Below are 23,873 nucleotides of genomic sequence, written 5' to 3'. Positions count from 1 at the left end.
GTGAGGATATCCCTAAGACCGCTTTCAGGACTCGTTATGGTCATTACGAGTATACTATGATGTCTTTTGGGTTGACGAATGCTCCTGCAGTGTTTATGGATTACATGAATAGAGTATTCCGTCCGTTTCTGGATAAATTCGTTGTTGTCTTCATTGACGACATACTGATTTACTCCAAGACCGAAGAAGAGCATGCGGAACACTTGCGGACCGTGTTGCAAATTTTAAAGGAGAAGAAACTCTATGCGAAATTGTCTAAGTGTGAGTTTTGGAAGGATGAGGTAAAGTTTTTGGGTCACGTGGTGAGTAAGAGGGGAATAGCCGTAGATCCAACTAAGGTGGAGGCTGTGATGGAATGGAAGCAACCAACCACAGTAACTGAAATAAGGAGTTTTCTGGGTTTAGCTGGCTATTACCGAAGGTTCATCAAAGGCTTTTCGCAATTAGCTTTGCCGTTGACAAAGTTAACTCGCAAAGACACTATGTTTGTTTGGACTCCTGAGTGCGAGGAGAGCTTTCAGGCATTGAAGAAAAAGTTGACCACTGCACCTGTGTTAGTGTTACCTGAGCCGAACGAGTCTTTTGAGGTGTACTGTGATGCATCGTTGAAGGGTCTAGGGTGCGTGCTGATGCAGCATCATAATGTGGTGGCGTATGCCTCACGACAGTTGAGACCTCATGAAGTTAGTTACCCTACGCACGATCTGGAACTCGCTGCGGTCGTATTTGCCTTGAAGGTGTGGAGGCATTATCTCTATGGGGTTAAGTTCCAAGTCTTTTCCGATCACAAGAGTTTGAAATACCTCTTTGATCAGAAAGAGCTTAATATGAGGCAAAGGAGGTGGATGGAATTATTGAAGGACTACGACTTTGAGTTGAATTACCATCCGGGAAAGGCAAATGTAGTGGCGGATGCGTTAAGTCGGAAGTCGTTATATGCGTCTTGAATGATGCTTCAAGAGGAGAAGTTGCTCAAGGGATTCGAGAGTCTAAAAATTGGTGCTCGAGAAGTATCTGGAACCTTGTGTTTAAGCCGATTAGAAATCTCAAGTGACTTTAAGTCCGAACTCCTAAAGGCTCATGAAAATGATGAAGCGTTATGGAAGGTGTTACCGGCTATCGAGCAAGGAAAATAGTGGAGAGTGTCGGAAGAAAAAGATGGGTTATGGAGATTCAAGGGTAGGATCATTGTGCCGGATGTTGGTACTTTGAGGCAAGATATCTTAAAGGAGGCACACAAAAGCGGATTCTCCATTCACCCGGGAAGTACTAAGATGTACCATGATTTAAAGGCGATGTTTTGGTGGCTGGGTATGAAGAATGATATGGCGGAATATGTTTCAAAGTGCTTAACTTGTCAAAAGGTAAAGATTGAACATCAAAGACCTTCCGGGATGTTGCAACCTTTAGAGATTCCGCAATGGAAGTGGGAAAGTATTGCAATGGACTTTGTGTCGGGATTGCCAAGGACTGGTTTTGATGCTATCTGGGTGATTGTGGACCGACTGACAAAGTCAGCTCACTTTTTGCCCATTCGGATGACTTACACCCTTGAGGAGCTAGCTCGGTTATACATAAAGGAGATTGTGAGACTCCATGGTGTACCTGCTACTATAATCTCTGATAGAGATCCTCATTTCACTTCGAGATTCTGGGGTGCATTTCAGAAAGCTTTTGGAACCCGATTAAGCTTGAGTACAGCTTACCATCCTCAAACAGATGGTCAATCTGAGAAGACGATCCAAACACTAGAGGATATGTTGAGAGCTTGTGTTTTGGATCAACCGGCAAGTTGGGATTGGTATATGCTGTTAGTGGAGTTTGCATACAATAATAGTTACCATATGAGCATCGGAATGGCTCCGTATGAGGCATTGTATGGGAGGAAATGTCAATCTCCGCTATGTTGGTATGAAACTGGAGAGAAAGGCTTGTTGGGGCCGGAAATGATAGCTGAGACTACTGAACAAGTTAAGAAAATCCGAGATAGGATGCTTACGGCGCAGAGTCGCCAAAAGAGTTACGCCGATCAGAGGCGGAAGCCCTTGGAATTTGAGGAAGGAGATCATGTTTTCCTTAAGGTTACTCCGACCACAGGAATAGGTAGAGCGATTAAAGCAAAGAAGTTGAATCCTCGATACATTGATCCATTTCAGATCCTGGAGAGGATTGGGCCGGTGGCGTATCGCGTGGCTCTACCACCTCATCCTTCGAACCTGCACGACGTGTTTCACGTGTCGCAGCTTCGGAAGTACACCCCTGATGCTAGCCATGTGTTAGAACCCGAATCGGTTCAGTTAAGGGAAGATTTGACGCTTCCAGTGGCTCCAGTTAGAATTGACGATACTAGTATCAAACGATTGCGTGGAAAAGAGGTTTCATTAGTTAAAGTGGCTTGGAGTCGAGGCGGTGTTGAAGAACACACTTGGGAACTTGAGTCGGAGATACGAACGGATTATCCGCACTTATTCTCAGGTAATTGAATTTGAATTTTGTGGGCAAAATTCCCAATTAGGTGGGTAGAATGTAAGACCCGGTTAATTAATGGCTAATTAACCCATAAATGAGAATTTATTCTAGAAAGCCAAAAATGTTATTTTTATGGCTAAATGTGATAGAGGAAATTGAGACGAGAATTTCGGTACCAATTTTATAGAAATCGGACCAAGATTGGACCGAACGGGCCAAACCGGACCAACCGGACCCAAAATGGGCCCTTGGCCCAACATAACTAAACCAAAACCCTAGTTTTCAGCACTCTCTCTCCTCACAACACACTAAACACGCTGAAAATGGAGGCTATGGAGGGAAGAACACTCTCTCAAGTTCTTTCTCTCACTTAATCTTCAAACCACCATAACTTTTGATCTAGAGCTCCGATTGCCGCTCCGTTTGCGGCCACGCGTTCACCGCGGAGAGCTCTACAAAACCCATACAATCAATCTTGAGGTAAGCCACGTTTTACTGTTCGAAATTCTAGCCCTTGATTTCGAGTTTCATGAGCAAAAATGTTGAGATTTTGGGTTCTTTGATGTTATAGGACCCAACTCTCTTGAAGGAGAAGGTTAATCTTGTCTCCTTGGACCTTGGGTGTGGTAAGATTCTCAACCCTAGTATAATTTGTTGTTCTATGATGTTTGGGTATTGAGATGTTGTGTATGGGTATGATGATTGTGGCTTAGGTTGTGTATATGTGAATATTGGAGCTTGATTGGTGATTTTGGAAAGCTTGGAAGAGGGTTTTGTGTGATAAAATCTGTTCTTGGAGGTGTTGATACCTTGAGAGCTTGTGGACAAGTGGTTTGGAAGTGCTCCGGTTGAGCTTGGGGAATCGGCTAAGGTATGGTTTTAGTTTCCCGTATCTAATATGTAATGTGGTAGGAAATACTTAGGCTAGAGGCCCTAAGATAGGCATTGAATTGTTGGTGTTGTTGAATGGTTGAAATATATGATGTGTTCATATATGTGATTATGAATATTGATGCCTTGATTGTGTGAAATATGAGAAATGCGTGTTGTGATATATGCTTGATGGATGATTGAGGTTGAATTGATGGGTGGTACCATGTTGATGGTGAGTATGATGTTGATTATGTATAATGATGGTTAATTGGAAATGGTATTATTGGAAATTGGGATGAGGAAGGATGTATGACATGATATTGTGTTTGTCCTTTAGCCATTTGATTGAGAAGTGTTAAAATGGTTGGATGTGGTTTTGGAAACCTTGGTAAAGTGTCAATGTGTGAGTTGAGGATGGCTTGTTGTTGATTTTGGTACATTTTGAATGATTTCAAAGAGAAGGATTAAAATTGGCATGTTTGATTGATTTTGAAAAGAGTTGAAAGTGGCTTGTTTTGAAAATGGCACCTTGTGGTTTTGTATGAAAACATGGTTTTTGGGCATACTTTGACGGGACATAACTTGGACTACGGATCTCTGATTTGTGCCAAATCTGTTTAGAAATGAAATTGGATCCGGGATGTCCATGCCGTTCGAAGAACGAGTGAAAAACGATTTAAAATGAGGAAGTTATGTCCGTCGGAAGATTGGGGTTTGAATCTATAAATTCTGCAGCTTTTAACTTAGAAAATTTTTAGCAGAATGACCCCTCGCGCATAGGCGCACTTGGTGCGTACGCGCCGTTCTTCGAGAAAGCGCCATCCACGCGTGCGCGTGGAGTGCGCGTACGCGTGGACCTGTTTTCATCCCAAAGTTGATTTTTGAGTTTTAAAAGCCAAATTTCATACTTCTAAGCCTCCGATCTCACCACTTATGTCTTAAATCATTATGATATGCCTAGCATGAGAAAAAGGGCTAGTGAATGTGGTAACTTGCGAGTGAAGCAAGGGAAAAATGAATGATCATTGAGGATCAAAGATGATTATGTGAGATGCGGAGAATGGCGGTGGAAGTGCTTGTTGTGCCATGGGCCGAAGGGCCGTAATTGTTAATGAATTGGCTGGTTATGGATTTAACCGTGAGCCGGATGGCTAGATTATTGCCGTGTTACGGCGGAGCCATGTTTATGGCCAAGTATAAATGCATATATGATGTTGATTGAATTGTGAAGGTTTGCACTTCCACCATTGGAGATGAGGGTTTCCCTGGGTAGTAGCAATGGCTAGCCACCATGTGCTCCAGGTTGAGACTCGAAGCTCTTTTGACCCTATGTCGTAAGTGTGGCCGGGCACTGTGAAAGGCCCGGATGAGCTCGCCCCCATAAATATTCACCAGTGATGGTGATGGATAAATATTCACCAGTGAGGGTGATGGATATGGATCATGATTATGATCAAGTTTATGATGAGTATAACTCGAGTTGGGGATGCACGACAGAGGGACAGTCCAATGGCTAGCTACCAGGACTTGTCGGGTTGGCTCTATAACCGACAGATGATATCATCAGCCACTAGGGACAGGCATGCATCATAAGCATACTACATGAATTGTTTGAGATTGCCTATTTGACTGCATATTACTTGCTAATTGCCTAAATGCCTTATCTGTTCCTATTTGTAAATCTCTTGTCTGATATAACTGTGTTTGCTATATTATACTCCTGCTGGTGGTTGGGAGGTCTGAAGGAATTGGAAAGGGAAGTATTAGTTAGACTGAAGAATCTTTAGTCAGTTGCCACTTACGGTTTAGCTTGTTTATAAGCTTTGATATTATCTGAAGGAAGTTCTAGGATTGCCTTCGGCTTTCCTCTATTATTATGTATTATATATGTGGAAGCTGTTACCGTACTGGGGACCTCTGGTTCTCACCCATGCGGATTTTGTGGTTTTCAGATGCAGGACGCGAGGCTTCTCGTTGAGGCATGCTGGAGACTTCTGGATTAGCGAAGATCCTTTGTTCTCGGGACTCTGTTTTGGGATATATATTTTGTTTAGATACTTTTATCTCCATTAAATAATACAAACTGTGATTACTCCTTCTAGAGGGGATTTTGGAGATTAGGTTTTCGGTATTTATGTCCCTTTGGGTTTTCCTTGGGGTTTTCCTTATTTTATTATATGTATATATTGCTATGCTCGGACCGGTTATCTTCGCAACCGGGTTTTGAGTCTTGATATTCCCGTTTTTGACACTCTTTATATATATGATCTTGCGCTAGCTTATCCTTTGCTCGTTACGTTATCATTCGGAGTGTTGCGTTTTCGAGTTACGGTTTTTGTTTACCCCTTTTTCTTCAAAGGCTCCTAGTTATAATCAATCATTCATAACACTATACGTACTAAATTTTTGTTTTAGAGGTCGTAATACCTTGCCATCTCTGAATTATGACTTAAGCATAAGACTCTGTATGGTAGGGTGTTACACTTGGTCCTTTAAAGCTTTTCCCGCCAAAAACTCAGCTCCAAATGGGGCCAGAAACCCTCTGACGTTAGGATTTTTGCCAGTAAAGAATTTCATAAAAACAGTCACATTGTAGATATAGTCTCTAAACCGACAGAAATCCCTTCGTACAAACGTTTTGGTTGTCACAAGTAACAAACCCCTTTAAAATTGATAATCGAGTATTTAAACCTCGGGCCGTCTTCTCAAGGAATTGCAGGGAGGTGTTCTTATTATTGGTTATGAGTCTTGTAAATTGGGGGTTTTGAAAGTAAGGAAGCAGTATGTTGAATGATAAGAAAAATAAATAATAATAATAAAATAAAATCTTGGCAAGGTATTAGAAATTGGAAGTCCAGACTTAGTTATCCTTATCAATAATAATGAAAGTTGAATCTTAATTCCACTTAGTCAACCTTTACTAAAGTAAAGGAAAGTCAAGGGATTAATTAGTTTGATCTTCGAATCCTATTTATTTCCTAAGAAAAGATTGGGATTATTGAAGTTCAATTCAATTGGCAAGATAACAATTATCAATTATGCTGTTGAATTGGATAACTCCTGAGTTACTGATTTCTTAACCAAAACCAAGAATGTAAAAAGCTAAATATAAATCACAAATCTGAAAATACCTCAATTGCATTAATAAAGAAAATCATAACATGAAAGCCATAAGCTAATTATTCAACAGATAAATATCAATTAAAGTACTAAGGTGAATAAAAATGGAAACGAAATTAAACAGAAAAGAACATTAAACCTGGGATCGAGAGTCACTCCTAAAACTAAGAGAAGTCCTAAATCCTAATCCTAAGAGAGAGAGATGAGAGAACCTCTCTCTCTAAAACTACATCTAAAACATGAAAAGTGAATTATGAGAGCCTCCTCATGAATGGATGTATTCCCCCACTTTATAGCCTCTAATCTGTGTGTTCTGGGCTGAAAACTGGGTCAAAAGCAGCTCAGAAATCATCCTCTGCGATTTCTGTTACGTTCAGGTCGCAGAAAGGTGACGCGGCCGCGTCGTCCATGCGGCCGCGCGGATTGGGTGTTGGCCAGGTCACGCGTCCGCGTGACCCACGCGTTCGCGTCGCCTGGAGTTAGGGCAACTATGGCAAATTATATATCAAATCGAAGCCCCGGACGTTAGCTTTTCAACGCAACTAGAACCGTGTCATTTGGACCTCTGTAGCTAAAGTTATAGCCGTTTGAGTGCGAAGAGGTCAGGCTGGACAGCTTAGCAATTTCTCCAACTTATTGTATTCCTTCCACTTTTGCATGCTTCCTTTCCATCCTCTGAGCCATTCCTGCCCTATAATCTCTAAAAACACTTAACACACATATCAAGGCATCTAATGGTAATAAGAGAGGATTAATATTAGCAAATATAAGTCCAAAGAAACATGTTTTCAATCAAAGCACATAATTAGGAAGGCAAATGTAAAACCATGCAAATAGTATGAATAAGTGGGTAAAGAGTTGATGAAAACCACTCAATTGAGCATAAGATAAACTATAAAATAGTGGTTTATCACCCTCCAAAATCGCCAGGCACGAGTTCTTCTTTAAAAATCACGTGCGGCCTTCGGCGCGTACGCGTCCCTGGAGCATTTCGCAATTCGCGCGTAGGCGCATAGTGCGCACGCGTGTCCATAGGCATTTTCCAAATCTTTGCCTTTTCATGATTTCTCCACTTTTCATGCTTTCCTCTTCACTCCTTTGGTCCATTCCTAGCCTTTTCAACCTAAAATCACTTAATAAACACATCAAGGCATCTAGTGGAATCAAAGGTGAATTAAGTTTAGCTAATTAAGGGCCTAGAAAGCATGTTTTCACACTTAAGCACAAGTTAGGAGACAATCATGAAACCATGCTATTTCATTGAATAAATATGGGTAAAAGGTTGTAAAATTCCCTAAATCAAGCACAAGATAAACCCTACAAATGGGGTTTATCACGGATCTGGCGGCGACGGCTTCTCAACGACGACACACTCCACGACGGCAGCTTCCACACAACGCGTCTCTCTCTCTCTCTCTCTCTCTCTCTCTCTCTCTCTCTCTCTCTCTCTCTCTCTCTCTCTCTCGCGAACAGCGGCAACGGCGTCTGGCAGTAGGGAGGACGAACAGTGACGACGACTCCTCCTTCTCGCGCGGCTCTCTCCCTCGGTCCTGGTCTTTCTCGCGACAGCGATGAGTGGCGCGGTGGCAGTGGCGGTCTGCAATGGTGGCGCTAGCTCTTCCCTCCTCCACCGGCGCTCTCCTCTCTCAGATCTCCTCTCTCTCTTGCCAACAGCGGCGGCAGCAGTGGTAGTAACACCCACCGTGCCGCTTCCCTCTTCTTCTTTCCCTCTTTCCCGTTGCCCCCTTTTCTTCTTTCCCTTTCTTTCTTTCTTCCGTTTCTCTCCCCTTTGCTGTGTGTGTGCATGAGTTTTGTTTTATTTTGGGGGGGGAGGGGTGGTGGCTGGTCGCTAGTGGGTACAAGGGATTAGGCTTTTGTGTTTTATTTTTAAGGTTAAGGTAGGATTTGGGGCAAAATATTACATAGATATTTTTTTGTAAAGTCTAAACCAATTTAGGTTATATTGTATAAATTTTGAAATCTAATTAAATCTTTAAAATTACTTTAAAATGTTATTTGTTATATTAAAATACTAATTGGTTTGAAATCAAATACTCTAATTGAAATTATAAGGTAATATAATTAATTTTCTCTGTTCCTAAAACTTAAGGTATTAAATTAGGAAAATATAAAGTATTTAAATTAAGTCATATAAAATTCTTATTATTTGACAATGACTAACTTTATAGTTTAAATATAGAAAATAATTCAATAATTATAAAATTATATAAAATTCTAATTTAAATATCCAAACATCATTATATTTGAATTTCTAAGACTTTAAATATTAAATAAGAAAATAATCCATAATTATAGAGTTTGGATAAAAACCTTAATTTATCTCAAATCCAATTAATCAAAGCTACCTTTAATTATTTTCAATAAAATAATTTTCTGAAATTAAAACTGTAAATAAATATATGATTTGAAATTAGTTCAAAATAGGACTTTTCAAAAGTCTTGAGTCTTACATTTCTTTTCCTTTCTTCTTCTTTCTTCTCTCCTTTCTTCTCCTTTCTTCTTCCTTTCTTACTTTCTTCTTCTCCCTCTCTTCACATTTCCACTTCTTATTTTTATCCTCTTTCTTTTCTTTTGTTTATTACATTTGCATTCTTGCATTCATTGCATTTTAACTTTGTTGTTTGTTCCTCTTTTCTATTCTATATTTGTTATTTTAACATTGGTGTTGAATTTTCTTACTCAACTGTTGAATATTTTTTGCATTATTTTGGTACTTCTTGACTTGTTTGATATTGTTGGATGATGATACTTTTAAATCAATGTTTAATCATTTGTGATACTTGCATTCTTCGTGCATTGATATGGACTCACATTGTCTTTCATAACCCACTTTTTTCTTACTTACTATTTGCAAATTTTGCCCCACACACAAGATTAGTGCTTTAGTCCTTCATAACTCATTATTCTTTGTTTTTTTTGTACTTCATTATCATTGAGTTAGGATGGAACCAAATGCTCTCATGCTTATCACTAATCTTATCTGTGTCAATCCTTGTTTCAACTTGATACTTTACTCTTGCGTCAAGTGTTAGTTGATATGTCATTCGCTTATATTGCTTTCTCACTTACATGTTGTAGCTACCATGTAGTTGAGAACCCCAATCTTATTTGGCATTAGCCCACACATATTTTATTTGTTTTGATATCCTTGTTTTTGGGCTTAATCTTTTGTCTTTTTCTCCCCCTTTCAGGCTGGCCACCAAGAAGGGACAGAAAAAGCTTCTAAATGGGGCGAACAATGAGTCCATTCGCACAATTCTTTGAAGAAGCTCATCAGTTGTGAAAACCCAACAAGGGGAGTCTGACTTTCCGTACCCACCCCTGTGCTCATCTTTGCATGCACGGAGGACCGTGCCAAACTTTAAGTGTGGGAAGGTCAGTAACTGACTCCTGAAGGTAACAACCCTCTTTTCTCTCAACACCAATATTTTAATTTTCTTTTGTTAGATAGGATAACTTGCATGTGTAGTTAGTTGCTTGCATTTAAGTACTACTTGGTTGAAGTGATGATTTCTTTTCCAAGAAACTATTTTAGGGCATTTCACTAATTTGGATTAAAATTTTTGTTGAACTTGTTTGAAGAGATTTAATTTGGAACATGGTTTTAGAGCTAGAACACATAAACCTAGTGAGATTTTAAGCCTATTTGATTGGTTGCATCCTATCAGCCAATACATTTTTTTTTGTGTTGTTCTCTCTAAGTTTGTGATCTTTGTCTTGCTTGATTCTATATTTCCATTGTTTGATGTATGCATGCACATATGTGATTGAGGCATTTGTTTCACTATAGCTCACATACCCATATAGCCTTACCCTTTCATCAACCTTTGCAAACCAATGTTGAGTCTATTTTACCCCATTTGTTCTTTATTTTAGCACATCATTAACTCTAAGTAAAAAATAATAAATGTTCCTAATTTGAATTCTTGTTTAGCTTAGACTAGTAAAAGTGTACATGAATTAAGTGTGGAAAATTTGGGTTTGGGGAATACTTGGTTTGGGAATTGGGTATTTTATATTCTTATATGAAAATGTGAAAATAGTTTGGGCACTTGTTCATGCATCCAACACTTTAATCATATGCATTAACTCCTTGTGTATATGTATATTCCCTAACATATATGCATATCAAAAGAAAAAAAGAAACGAAAAAAGAGAAAGCAATAAAAGGGGACAAAATGCCCCAAAGTAAATGGTGGTAGTAGTGCATATGTATTGTACTCAAATTTGGGATGCATGAATATGTGAAAAATATAGTTAATGGGTAGTTAGGCTTTGCATTGTAATTACATGGATTGTCTTAGGTTAGGTGGGAAGCTTAGGTAAATCAAGGATTCGGATTTTAGTCCACTTAACCAAATACATTCCTACCTTGACCCTAACCCCATTACAACCCTTTGAAAAGACCTCTTGATATGTGTATTCGTGCATTAAATTTTTGTTGATTGGTAGGAAAAGAGCAAGCCTTAGAAAGCAAGATTAGTGGAGAACCGAGAGAGTCGACCCTCAAACACTAGAGTAATCAGAGTGCATACACTTCCGGCGAGGATTCGATGCTCGATTCTTTGTTCTCGGCTTTCATGAGCTTTCTTCTTGCAAGTCTATTTGTACTTCATTTTATGATTTGAATTAGTGGAATCCAGTTCATATTTGTTCTTGAAAGATTTATTTACTTTTAACCAAGTAGGTAGAAGCATTTAGCATGTAGTTGCATTCATATAGATAAGTTGCATTGCATAAGTCTTACCATCCTCCCTTCACTCTTTTAGTTCCCTTTGAGCTTAGCATGAGGACATGCTAATGTTTAAGTGTGTGGAGATTGATAAACCACTATTTTATGGTATATTTTGGATTGAATTGAGTAAATTTTGTCAATTATTCTCACACTTATCCATATAAATTGCATGTTTTTAAGTTTTCTTCTGAATTTTATGATATGATTGAAAACATGCTTCCTAGGCCTTAAAACTACTCATTTTTAATCCTCTTTTATTACCATTCGATTCCGTGATGTGTTTGTTAAGTGATTTCAGAGTTTATAGGGTAGGAATGACTTAAAGGATGGAAAGGAAGCATGCAAAAGTGGAAGGAGCACAAGAAATTGAAGATTTGAGAAGCTGGTATTGACGCGTACGCATGGATGACACGTACATGTGGCTAGGTGCAAGGTTCAACGATGCATACACGTGACAAGCATCACGTGCCTCAGTAAAGTGAATTCGCTGGGGGCGATTTCTGGGCAGTTTTTGACCCAGTTTCAGGCCCGAAAATAAAGACAAGAGGCTGCAGAGTGGAGATGGAAGGCATCATTCAATCATGGAATCATTCATTCACACACTTTAGTTTTAGATGTAGGTTTTTAGAGAGAGGGACTCTCTCCTCTCTCTAGGTTTTAGGGTTTCTTTTAGTTTTATTTCTTCTCAAATTCATATTTCCATTTTGCTTTACTTTAGTTTCTCCTCTACCTTTTATTGTTCTAGTATTTTAGTTTATTTTCTCTTGTTGATTTCTTTATTTTCTCAATTTAGTTTATGAGTTCTTCTTGTTGGATTTAATTTCTTTTTAATGTAATTTGAAATATTTCATGTTTATGGCTTCTCTCTTTAATTGTTGGTTATTGATTCCTTACATTTGTTAGTCTTAGATTTTACATTCTCTTATTGATTTTCTATGCTTTTATTTTGTGCCTTCCAAGTGTTTCATAAAATGGTTGGTTGGATTTTAAATGAGATTTTTATGTCTTGGCTTGGATTGAGTAATTTGGAGACTTTTAAATTGTCAAAGTCTCTTGTTGATTGGTGATTGAAGGTTGCTAGTTGGCTTGAGCTCACTAAATCTAATATTTGATTAGGACTTATGAACTCAAGTTGATTTTGCTCACTTGACTTTCTTTCAATTGTTAGAGGTTAATTAAGTGAAAGCAAAAGGCAATTACCATCACAAGTGACGATGATGAGGAGGATAGGAATTCTAACTCTCAACCCTTGCTAGGACTTTTCTTAGTTGTTAGTTTATTTTCTTGTTAATTACATTACTTGTCTCTTATTACCAAAAATCCTAAAAGATACATTTTCCATAACCAATAATAAGTACACTTCCCTGCAATTCCTTTGAGAGACGACCCAAGGTTTAAATACTTCGATTATTTTTATTGGGTTTGCTTAAGTGACAAGCAATTTAGTGTGTGTTTGGATTACAGTTTGTTAACGGAAGTTTGCATAAAATTGATTTTGCAAACTTGATTTTGATAAAAAGTAAGTTTGTGTTAAAGTGATTTATGTTTGGTAATTTTTGTATCAAAATTGATTATAGTAAAATAAATGTTGTTTGGCTTATACCATTCAAAATCACTTTTAGATAAAAAATTACTAAAATAGACCTCAACTTAAATAATTTTTTTATATTATCCTATCATTCTAATTTAGATATTTAAATAGATCTTATTAATTAATTTTATAATAAAATTAATATTTACTTACTAAAATAAAAAGAACATATAAAAATAGATAAATATATTTTTAAATAAAAATAAAACAATATAAATTTTAGATATATATATATATAAAAGAATATTTAATTAAATATGTTACATTTTTTTTAAGTATTAACTAAGAATGTTACTTTAGTATTTTTTTACATCGTACTCTTATTCCAGTACTCTCAATAATCTTATTCTTAATATTAATTTGGAATCCAACGTTTATGATTTTATTATTATCTATGATTAATTTTTTAGTTAATTTATTTTTTTAATAGAATCATAATCTATGTTATAAAAAATTACACTAAAACATAGTATATGAGAATTACAATTATAAAAGAGAGTACTAAAAATAATAAAAAAATTAAATATTTATTTTATAGTAATTGAAACAAATCTAAAAATTTTTTATGATCTTTTTATATAGTATATTTTTAGTATTTTTAGTACTATTTTTTTAGTATGCTATAATTTTTTACTATTATTATTATTTATAGTTAATTTTTTGTTTAATTTATTTTACCTAATAGAATCAATAAATCATATTATAAAAAGATAATAACAAACATAATACACAAAAATCACAATTATAAAAGTGTATAATATCAAACAAACAGTTGAAAAAAATAAAAATAATAAATAATAAAAAAATAGAGCTCATATAAATAGAAATAACAAGAATTTTATAAATAATATAATAACATACATGAAGGATAAAGTTGGTAAAAGATAAATAAATAGTTAGTATCCATGGCTAAAAGCTCGTTAGGAAAACGCAGAAGCTAAAAATAGTTGCTTCTTGTAAAAGTTGGTTTTGGTAGCAAAATCACTTCTGCGTTCATGAAAAAAAATTTGCCAAACCAAAAGTTGAAGCTTTCAAGAAGTCTAAACGTGCTTCTTCTCTTCCAACGAGTTTTCCAAACACACCCTTAACCCTTAAACGTTGACCGAGGATTATTTGTTGGTTTAGAACTATACTTGCAACGCGATTTTATTAAGAAATTCTAAACCGACGATTTTTCTCTGTCAGCATTCCCCACTAAATCATCTCCATAGCCCGAAAAACGTAGTCTTTGTCTAAGGTATCATTTTTTTTTTTTACTTTTAGCTACACTTTTCAAGTGTACTTGAATGGGTGTTTTTCTTATAGTGTTTGTAGCATAAATGAAATCCATCATTTTATAAACAAGATCAAAAGGCAAAATAGTATTTTTTTTGGAAGAAAAAAATATATTTTAGAGAATTGTTAGAGATCAATACATGTTTTTCACCTTTTCCTTATTATATTTTTTTCATGGATTAAGTCTTTTAATTTAGAATCGTGAATATTCATTAGTATTTTTTAATCTAATTTATTATTATTTTTTATTTGTAGGTGAAAGTAAAAGGAATGGAATAGAGAAGGGGTATAGGAGAAAGAGAATCATCCAGAATTTCTGAGAAAGAGAACACTGAATATATGAAGAGATGAGTAAGTTAATAATTTGATAAAACCACTTTTTGGCTTCTGATTTTTTGTTTATCTTTTAGTAGTAAGAAAATAGATTTTTGGCTTCTGATTTTTTGACCCACCTTCAATGTTGTCATGGACAAGAATAAATATTCCATAGCTGTTTCGTTGCACAAAATACAATAATTTTTTTAGTATACTATTTGAAAAAAAAAAGAGCTATTATCATAAAGATGTTTCCTAATATGCCTCTTAACCCATAAGTTCTTGGATTTTTTTTCATCTCAAATTTAACAAATTATATGGTATTATGCCATTATTTTCAATGAACTGTCACAACCGTAGTTGCTAATAAAATCAATGCATTAGCAAATGTGATTTCTCTGTTTTTTACCCAACTGTGGTTTCTATTAACCCACCATATCAGTCTATACCCTTTCTTGGTACTACAAATAATATTTTGCTTTTATCATTGCACTATAATATCCAATTACCAGTACCTTTGATGGTCATAAATTGGTAGATAATTGTTATTCATTCATTAAAATAACAGAAGTTGCAGCATCATGTGTTTGACAATGAATGATATAGAGGTAATAGAAGTAGATTTATGAACATTCTTGTTGGCTCGAGATAATCAGTTCAACAGAAATAACAAACTCGAGTATTTTGGAGGATACATAAGGGTTAAAGTGAAAAAAAGAATATAAGAACAACAATTGAGCTTTTATGGTTGTGACTTTTGCAGTCCCACGTCAACTCAAGGATAATTTAGAATATAAATTTCATGAGTAAAAATTTTGCTCTTAATTTTTTTATTCTAAATTATCTTTGGGTTGATTCAGAACTGAAAAAGTGACAACACTTGAACTTGTATAATTGTATCTTATCTTCTTTTTTTTCTTCACGATTATGTATGTCTTATAGTACTTGAGTTTGTTGTTCCTGGTGAGATGGTTGTTTTGGACTAACATGAATGTTCATGAATCCACTACTATTACCTCTAAATCTATCATTGTTGAACACTTGTGTTGCAACTTCTGTTGTTTGATGAATCAGTAACAACTTTGTTAGTTCATGACTGCCAAACATACTGATAGTTGGATATTAGAGTGGGTTGATGAAAGAAAAATATTATTTATAGTATCAGAAAATGGTATAGACTGATATAGTGGGTAAATAGAAACTACAGTTGGGTAGAAGACAGAAAAACTCGCTTTGCTAACATGGTGATTTTGTTAGTTGTAATGGTACTAGTGTAATAGTAGTATTAACTTAAGGCTACATGATGTATTCAATTTGATAGGTTAGGGCAAATTTAAGAATTTTTGGATTAAAAAGAATATTAGGAACTATTTTTCGATTAATAGCACTTTTTTTTTCTCTGAATGGTATATTTAAAAATTATTATATTTTAAACATTCCAATAACTATGGAATAAAAATCCACACGTAATCCTGACACCATTTTGCAATGAAGCATAGAAGAAAAAACAAAAAAGATGGATAAACCAACATCCTTTTGCCTTTCTGTCTCTTTTCTTCTTTATGTTAAGGTTTAGATTAAAATGTAATAGTTAATGGAATATAACAAGTGTGGTGATTGTTTTCAAGTAGTCTTTATTTTTCTCTTTAATTAGCTGATAAACAAAATTAAAGGCCAAAACAATTGTATTTTTAAACCATTTAGTTCCTCATTTCTTTATACATTCAACGCTCTCTCATAGATCCTTGTTAGATTGGTGCTAAGGCATTGCGAGAAAATCAGCGAAATATATGTACATCTTGAAGGAATACTTTTAATCATAATTATTGTTTTATTACGATTTTTTTTCATTGAGAGAACATAAATAAGATGATTGTTCTTTTTAGAAAAATATTTAAACCATCATGTTTCGGTGTTGTTCGAATTTTATTTTTTCTTTATTGAAAATAATAGGGTGGATGTGGTGTTTAATTTTTTTAGTCTATGATTATTACAAATATTTTTAAGCAAATACTAATGTATTATTTTGTGAGAGGTGCATTGAAGATAGAAATTTTAGCAACATTGGACATCTTTCGCCCGTGCCTTACATGGATCTTCTGCTAATATGTGTATATATATATATATATATATATATAACTGAAAATGACGTTCTTTTAAAATTAATTAAAATATTTTTTTCCGACAAAATGTTGGTATCATTTTGGATCTTTTGAAAAGTAAAAAAAATTATGTTAGGATAAAACTCACATGAAGCTAAATAATTTAGTGTAACATGCATAATTGACAAATGTTAAAAAATTTAGTCAATTTGGAGCGGAATTTTTTTAAATAAATTAATTAAATATTTTATTTATGAATATAGATAATTTGTAGTCTATTTATGAATTTACATTTTTTTATTTATTTTATTTATACTGTAAATAAAATAAAATTGTATATATCTTAATTACACTAGTGTAAACAAGATAATATTATTCGCGTTACACGTATCACATCTACCAACGAAATACATTCATAATTATCTCGTTTATAGTGTAAACGAGATATATATATTATTTTCGAAAAAAATTATGATTAAAATAATCTAATTTTCAACGTACCATTATTAATATCTTAAAACAGTTACGCAGTGTGTTTCAATGCAATTTAATTTTATACAATGTTATCTATTTAATTTTTTTTAATCCAATTAATATTCATAAGAGCACATAAAAATTATTTTATTTAAACTTTTACTCAAAAATATTTATTTAAATTTATTTTTTAATTTGGCATTTTCTTTATTATTTATTTAAATTTCTCATTTATTAGTTATTCGTGATTTTCTAAAAATTATATATGAAACTGTTCTCTAGAACGTGAATCTCTATGTTAATCTAATTTTTTAATTTTTTAACGTGCGGTTATTCCGAATGAAACATGAGCAGATTTAAAAATAAATCGATATCATTTATTGTAGAATCAAATTGATCAATCAATAAAATTTAGATATTATATAATCTAAATAAAAAATAATTTATAATTATATATAGATAAATTTTATAATATTTGTTAAAATAAAAATATAAATAGATTAAAAGAAAGAGTTTGCCATTTAGGGGAATGGATCCTTTCGATTGTTAAAAAAATTGAGGGAGTAAAGTGTGATCTCTAATTCTTTATTAATTTTTTTCTTATATTTTTTTAGTCCCACTTATAAAATTAATGGTAAGAGATCACACTTTGCCCCTTTAATTACTAAAAAAATTAAGAAGATCTATTTCCTAATTTAGAGATTCCCGCTCTTTTAGGAAAATAAGGTGCTGTTTCGAATGCTCGTCAAGAAAACACTAGGCGATTTTAAATCTAATTTCTTATTAGAGAAATAAATGAAAACGGAAAACAAATTAAAGAGAATTGGTAGTTGAATATAGTCATACACGTATTTATATCCGTTATAAATTCAAAAATAAATTTAAATAAATATTTTTGAATAAAATTTAATTAAAATAATTTTTGTGTACTCTTTTGAATATTAATTGGATTAAAAAAAATTTAAATAGATAACATTATATAAAAAATAATGCTCAACATCCATATAAAATACCTATCCAAGTCATCCAAACAGTTTTTGTTAACGCACCTCCTCCCTCCCCCAAGTTACGTGAAATATACGCGCGCCTCTCTCTCCCTCCTATCAACGTAACAGATAAACCTCTTCTTCAACGTAAACATTCTTCTTCCTCTTCTCTTCTTCAACGTTAACGATTTGCATTGTAATTTTCGGATCTGCAATCTCTGCTGCTCGTCATTCTTGTTCTTTTTTCTTTTCTTCTGCTCGTTGTTCTTCTCTGCTGCTCATCCTTTTTCTTCCTATTCTTCTTTGTTTTCTTCTTCGATTTTGTGGATTTATCTTCTTCGTTTTTAGATTTCAATATTCTATCAAAACAATGAATGATTCAATTTCAAATCAGTTGAATGAGAGCATTTTGGATTATTCTTCTGAAACGAATCAAGCAGACATGGTTTGGATTTTTTTTAATCGAATTGAATGAATGCAATTGTTAAATTGAATTGAATTGAATTGAATGTACGCATATGTTCTGAATTGAATTGATAATCTCTCAATTGTAGACACAGGTGTTTTGAATTTATATAATGGATAATGTTTCGTTCATTTAGTACTATACAATTGTTTCACCATAATAATGTGTTCGGTTCATTATGCAGAAAGCTGTTTGAATTTGATTTTATATAATGGATAATACAATTGTTTTACCATAATAATGTGTTCAGTTCATTATGCAGAAAGCAGTTTGAATTTGATTTTATATAATGGATAATGTTCTATTCATTTAGTACTATACAATTATTTCACCATAATGACGTGTTCAGTTCATTATGCAGAAAGCTGTTTATTGCAAACATATATCTTTTCTCCCAAGTCTCCATTCCAAGTGATCTACTAGTTTATTGCAAATAATCTCTGTTATATGCACACAAGGAGCGAGCGCGTCAAAGTAATTAGTTTCTATGAGTTGCGCCACGTTATTCTCATTGAATTTTATTGTGTTGCTGTTCTTTTCCAAGCTTCTCAATAAGTAAAATTCTTTAACATCTCCAGATGAAATATTAAAGGCCCAGTCTTTTGTATTAGATTCATAAATTTATTTCTCTCAAAGTCCATTCAAGCACTCTTTTAGATTATTTTTTGAATTGAATTGAATAGAATACAATTGCTAAATTAAATTGAATTGAATTGAATGTACGTAGGTGTTCTGAATTGAATTTAATTGAATTGATAATCTCTAAATTATAGACGCAGGTGTTTTGAATTTGATTTTATATAATGGATAATATTCCGTTCATTTAGTACTATACAATTGATTCAACTTAATAACGTATTCGGTTCATTATGCAGAAAGCTATTTGAATTTGATTTTATATAATAGATAATATTTCGTTCATTTAGTACTATACAGTTGATTCACCTTAATAACATATTCGGTTCATTATGCAGAAAGCTGTTTTAAAACTGAATACTGATAGAAATATTTTTTTAATAGTGATATATGCACTTTTTTTGTCCATCCAATGTATTAATTTTAGTTCATTTGGATTTTTAGGGCTATTAATGTTTGATGAATACCTTGATTTTCATTCACTATGAACCTGGAACAAAACAGCAGCCAGACAGTTCCAACAGATATATACATTAACATCTCAGATTGACAAGACAAGGACTAATCTATCTTAAATCAGATATATACATTAACATTAGATTTCCAATAATATTTACATTAATATTCACATATATACATTGAAAGAAGCAGTGTTTGCTTTTTAAACAAGTAAAAAAAATAGTGTTAATTACAACCAGTCAAACAAAGTATATCCTATTTACTATCTAAATCTCCAAATGTGAATTTACAATAAGGGTTGGAGAGGGTAACAGATGGATTCGGGAGTCTTATTGCTTCAGATGCATGAATCACTTGGTCTCTCATTTTGTACATATGCTTACTATAGCGCGGCTTCTCCTTTTGTCACCATTGTCTTCTTCGTTTTTACTGTAAGGATAAAAAAATTTTGTCAATAATTCACTCAATACACTGACAAGTACAAGCATACACATTTTGATCAAGTGAATCAAAATGAGCAACTCCACTGAACCGAACAACATTCATGTGCTGAATAAAACGTGATAAACATTTATTCATCAAGAAAAATATTTCTGCATGTACAAGGACTCAACTGAACACACTAACAATCAAGTGAATCAAAATGAGCAACTCCACTAAACTAAACAACATTCATGTGCTGAATAAAACGTGACAAACATTCAATCATCAAAAAAAATATTTCTGCATGCACAAGAACTCAACTGAACACACTAACAATCAAGTGAATCAAAATAAGCAACTCTACTAAATTGAACAACATTCACGTACTGAATAAAACGTGATAAACATTCAATCATCAAGAAAAATATTTCTGCATGCACAAGAACTCAAATGAACATACTAACAATAAAGTGAATCAACATGAACAACTCTACTGAACCGAACAACATTCATGTGCTGAATAAAACGCGATAAATATTTAATCATCAAGAAAAATATTTCTGCATGCACAATGACTCAATTGAACACACTAACAATCAAGTGAATCAAAATGACCAACACCAATGAACTGATCAATATATCATAGAAAGAAAATAATAACACATTTTCTATTCGTATGCCCTAGTTACTCAATAAAAATAGATTTAGAATAAGTCGATTTACTAAACGAAGTAACTCAATCCACTAAACCTTAAATCAAACTAGGAGAAACGCGAGTTTTGAGAGAAATTAAATGAACATAATAACGACAACTTTTTTCATACCTTGCGGAGTCTCTGTTCTTGTTTTTGTTTGTTTTTTCTTCTTCCTTTCGAAAGCTTGACGCGATTCTGGAGTAGGAGCAGTATCTACAAAGAACACGATGGAGGTTTGAGAGATTTTAAGAGAGATTTGAACTTCTCCAGTGACAATTTCGAGGTTGAAGAAGGAACGTTGTTTCATAATGAAGGCGCGAATGGATGTTAAATATTTTGGGGGATTTGGGCGCGTGAATACATGCTCATTTAATGTAATTGGATTTTTTTAGTGTTGGTCCATATGAGATTGACTTAAATAAAAAATTACATGGATGTGTACCATAACCGTATATAAATTAAATTGTATTAAAAGACGCAGTTAAAATATTAATAACTGTACACTACAAATTAGATTATTTTAATTGTAATTTTTTTAAAATAATACACGTATCTCGTTTATACTGTAAACGAGATATGTGTATTTATTTTTAAACTCTATATATCTAGTTTATAAACGTGATACATGCAATACAATTGTGTCTTATACAATTATTTTATTTACACTATAAATGAGATAAATAAAAAAATTTAAAATTATAAATAGGTTACATATTATTTACATCTGTAAATAAAATATTTCATTTATTTTTTTTAAAAAAATCCCTTCGGAGCGTGTCTTTTTCCTTTTTCTTAACTTAAATTATTTGGTAAATTTGACTAAAAATGAGCTATTAATTTTACGGAGAGTTCAATCTGAGTTTTCACTTGGACGAATATTGGGTTTGTAGAGGCCCTAGGGTTTGGAAATCTCTCAACGGCTATCCCAATCTATGTTAAAGTGCTACTCCTTTCTATATACTCTCAAATAGCCGTTGCCGCTTCACCTTCTCTTTCCAATTTGAATTTCTCTTCAAGCGAAGGGGAAGAAAGAAGAAAATCACCGAAAAAAATATATCCTTTTTCACTCTTTGCATTTGAAGTTTTTAACGTTACTTCTTCAGTAAGGAAATTCAGACGCCAATAAATGTTTTCGTTTATTCTAATTTCTGTTTTGTGTTTGATTTGCAACGTTAAAAGAAAATGATGCACATAACGCCAGATCAGTACGGCAAGAAAGTTGGATCAGATCGGAACTCTAATAAGAACCGCCGTCACGACAAAGATAGCGAGACTAACGTCCAAGCTTTGCTTCACCGCAGGTCATCATCTTCTTCTTCTTCTTCATGAATTTTACCTTTTGGACCTGGCAACTAGCGTTAGCTTTATGATCCAAGCTTCCTGTACTGTGTTTTATCTGTGGTGTATAATAAGAATCTTGAATTTTGAATTGCAAATTTGTATGTCTTTTATTGATTGTTAAGTAGCCATGGATCTCTCTCAATGCTTGGTTTGCTTTAGTTTGGAATAGCATTTTTTAGGGTTAATAGATGTTAGCATTGAGGGAAGAAATGTTGCATTCCTCCAAATTAAGGTTTACCCAACATGCTCTTAGACTGTTGTTTTATTTATTTCAATAACAGGTCATTAAGCGACGATGAAAAGAAATTGAATGTTTCTAAAGTGGTGACAAGTAATGAAACCAAACGGGAAGTAGATAGAGTATTCACCTTTGACGAGGTATGTAAAACTTGCTTTGATTCTATTTTTAATGAACTATCTTACTTTGATATGAATTTCTCATTTGTATAGTGTGATCGTTTTTCGGTTAACATGCTTCCTTTTTATTTGGTAAGGTTTTTGAAGGACAATGTTATCATCGTCCTCCTCTCCTAAATGGCACCAACTACCTCTATTGGAAGAATAGAATGGCAATATGGATCAAGTCGCAAGATTTAAGAATTTGGGACGTCATCGAAAATGGAAACCATGTTCCGATGAAGACAACATCAAAGGAAGTGGGAGAAGTTGAAACGTCAACCGAAGAACTTAAACCAAAAAGTGAATGGACCGATGACGACTATAAAAAGGTCTCATTCAATTTCAAGGCAATCAACTATCTTCATTGCGCCATCACACAAAATGACTACATGATGATTTGTACGTGTGAAACGGCAAAGGAGATATGGGATAAGTTGAGTATAACACATGAAGGAATAGGTCATGTAAAACAATCAAAGATTTCCCACCTTGTTCATGAATATGAACTCTTCCGAATGAAGGAAGATGAAAAGATCGAAGACATGTTTGGGAGATTTTCAAACATTATTGCGAGCCTCAACTTGCTAGGAAGAAAGATACCAGAAAGAGAAGTTGTGAGAAAAATATGAGGAGCTTAACACCGCAATGGAACACCAAGGTGACTGCCATAAAAGAAGGGATAAATTATGATGGTCTCACCTATGACCAATTGAGAGGTAATCTAATTACACATGAGATTACTTTCCTCAAGAAGTCATAAGGAGAAGATAAAAAGAAAAAGAGTTTGGCGCTAAAAGCATCATCATCAATCAAAGAAGAAGACGATGACAACGAAGAACAAGAATTTTGCTTTATTGTTGAAGATATTTAACAAACTAGCTCAAAGAAAAAAACTGAATTTCAAAGGATGAGTCAAGGCAAAGGACCAAAATGTTGTTATGAGTGTGGTAAACTTTGTCATATCAAGTCTAATTGTTCAAGTTCTAAGCTTTCGAAAGGAGAAAAATAAAAGAAATTCAAGAAGATGCATTGCACCTATACATTTAGTGGGAAAATGAAGATGCATCCTCGTCCACCTTTGTCTAATGGCCATTGATAATGATTTGTAACTCCAACGATGAATTACAAGAAACTTCCGATGAGTTGTTCGAAAAATTTGCCGAAATTGGCAAAAACTTCTCTTTATCAAAGAAAATTATTTTAAAATTTGAAAAAGAAGTCGATTTTCTAAAAAATGAAAATAAAATCATTGGCAAACAAAGAAGTGGAAAATAACAATCATCATGTGAATCTTGTAAGGTTCATCTTAAAGATATAGAAAAATTTTAAGAGTGAATTATCTAAGTTTAATGCATCATCTAAGGACTTAAACAAATTGCTAAATAGTCAAAAGCATGTAAAAGATTAAAAAACAGAAAACAGGATCTGATTCAAATAAACCTAATTTTTCTAAGAAAAATGAAGAAACTAAAAAATCCATTAGGCAAACCGCA

General features: G+C 33.8%; 1 protein-coding gene across 1 annotated transcript; it reads left to right on the top strand.

Moving 5' to 3' along the window:
• Positions 1-21,658: 21,658 nt before the first annotated feature.
• LOC107627119 (uncharacterized) lies at positions 21,659-23,535 on the top strand. Its single transcript, XM_016329980.3, has 3 exons — positions 21,659-21,941; positions 22,263-22,359; positions 22,476-23,535. The coding sequence occupies exons 1-3, from the start codon at positions 21,823-21,825 to the stop codon at positions 23,007-23,009; spliced, it is 750 nt and encodes a 249-aa protein (XP_016185466.1). The 5' UTR covers positions 21,659-21,822; the 3' UTR covers positions 23,010-23,535.
• Positions 23,536-23,873: the final 338 nt, after the last annotated feature.

The sequence above is a fragment of the Arachis ipaensis genome, chromosome B2 (assembly GCF_059453495.1).
Source record: "Arachis ipaensis isolate K30076 ecotype BB chromosome B2, ASM5945349v1, whole genome shotgun sequence".
Lineage (NCBI taxonomy): Eukaryota > Viridiplantae > Streptophyta > Magnoliopsida > Fabales > Fabaceae > Arachis > Arachis ipaensis.
The sequence above is the reverse complement of the archived record's forward strand: the minus strand, read 5'-3'. Positions and strand labels throughout refer to the sequence as shown.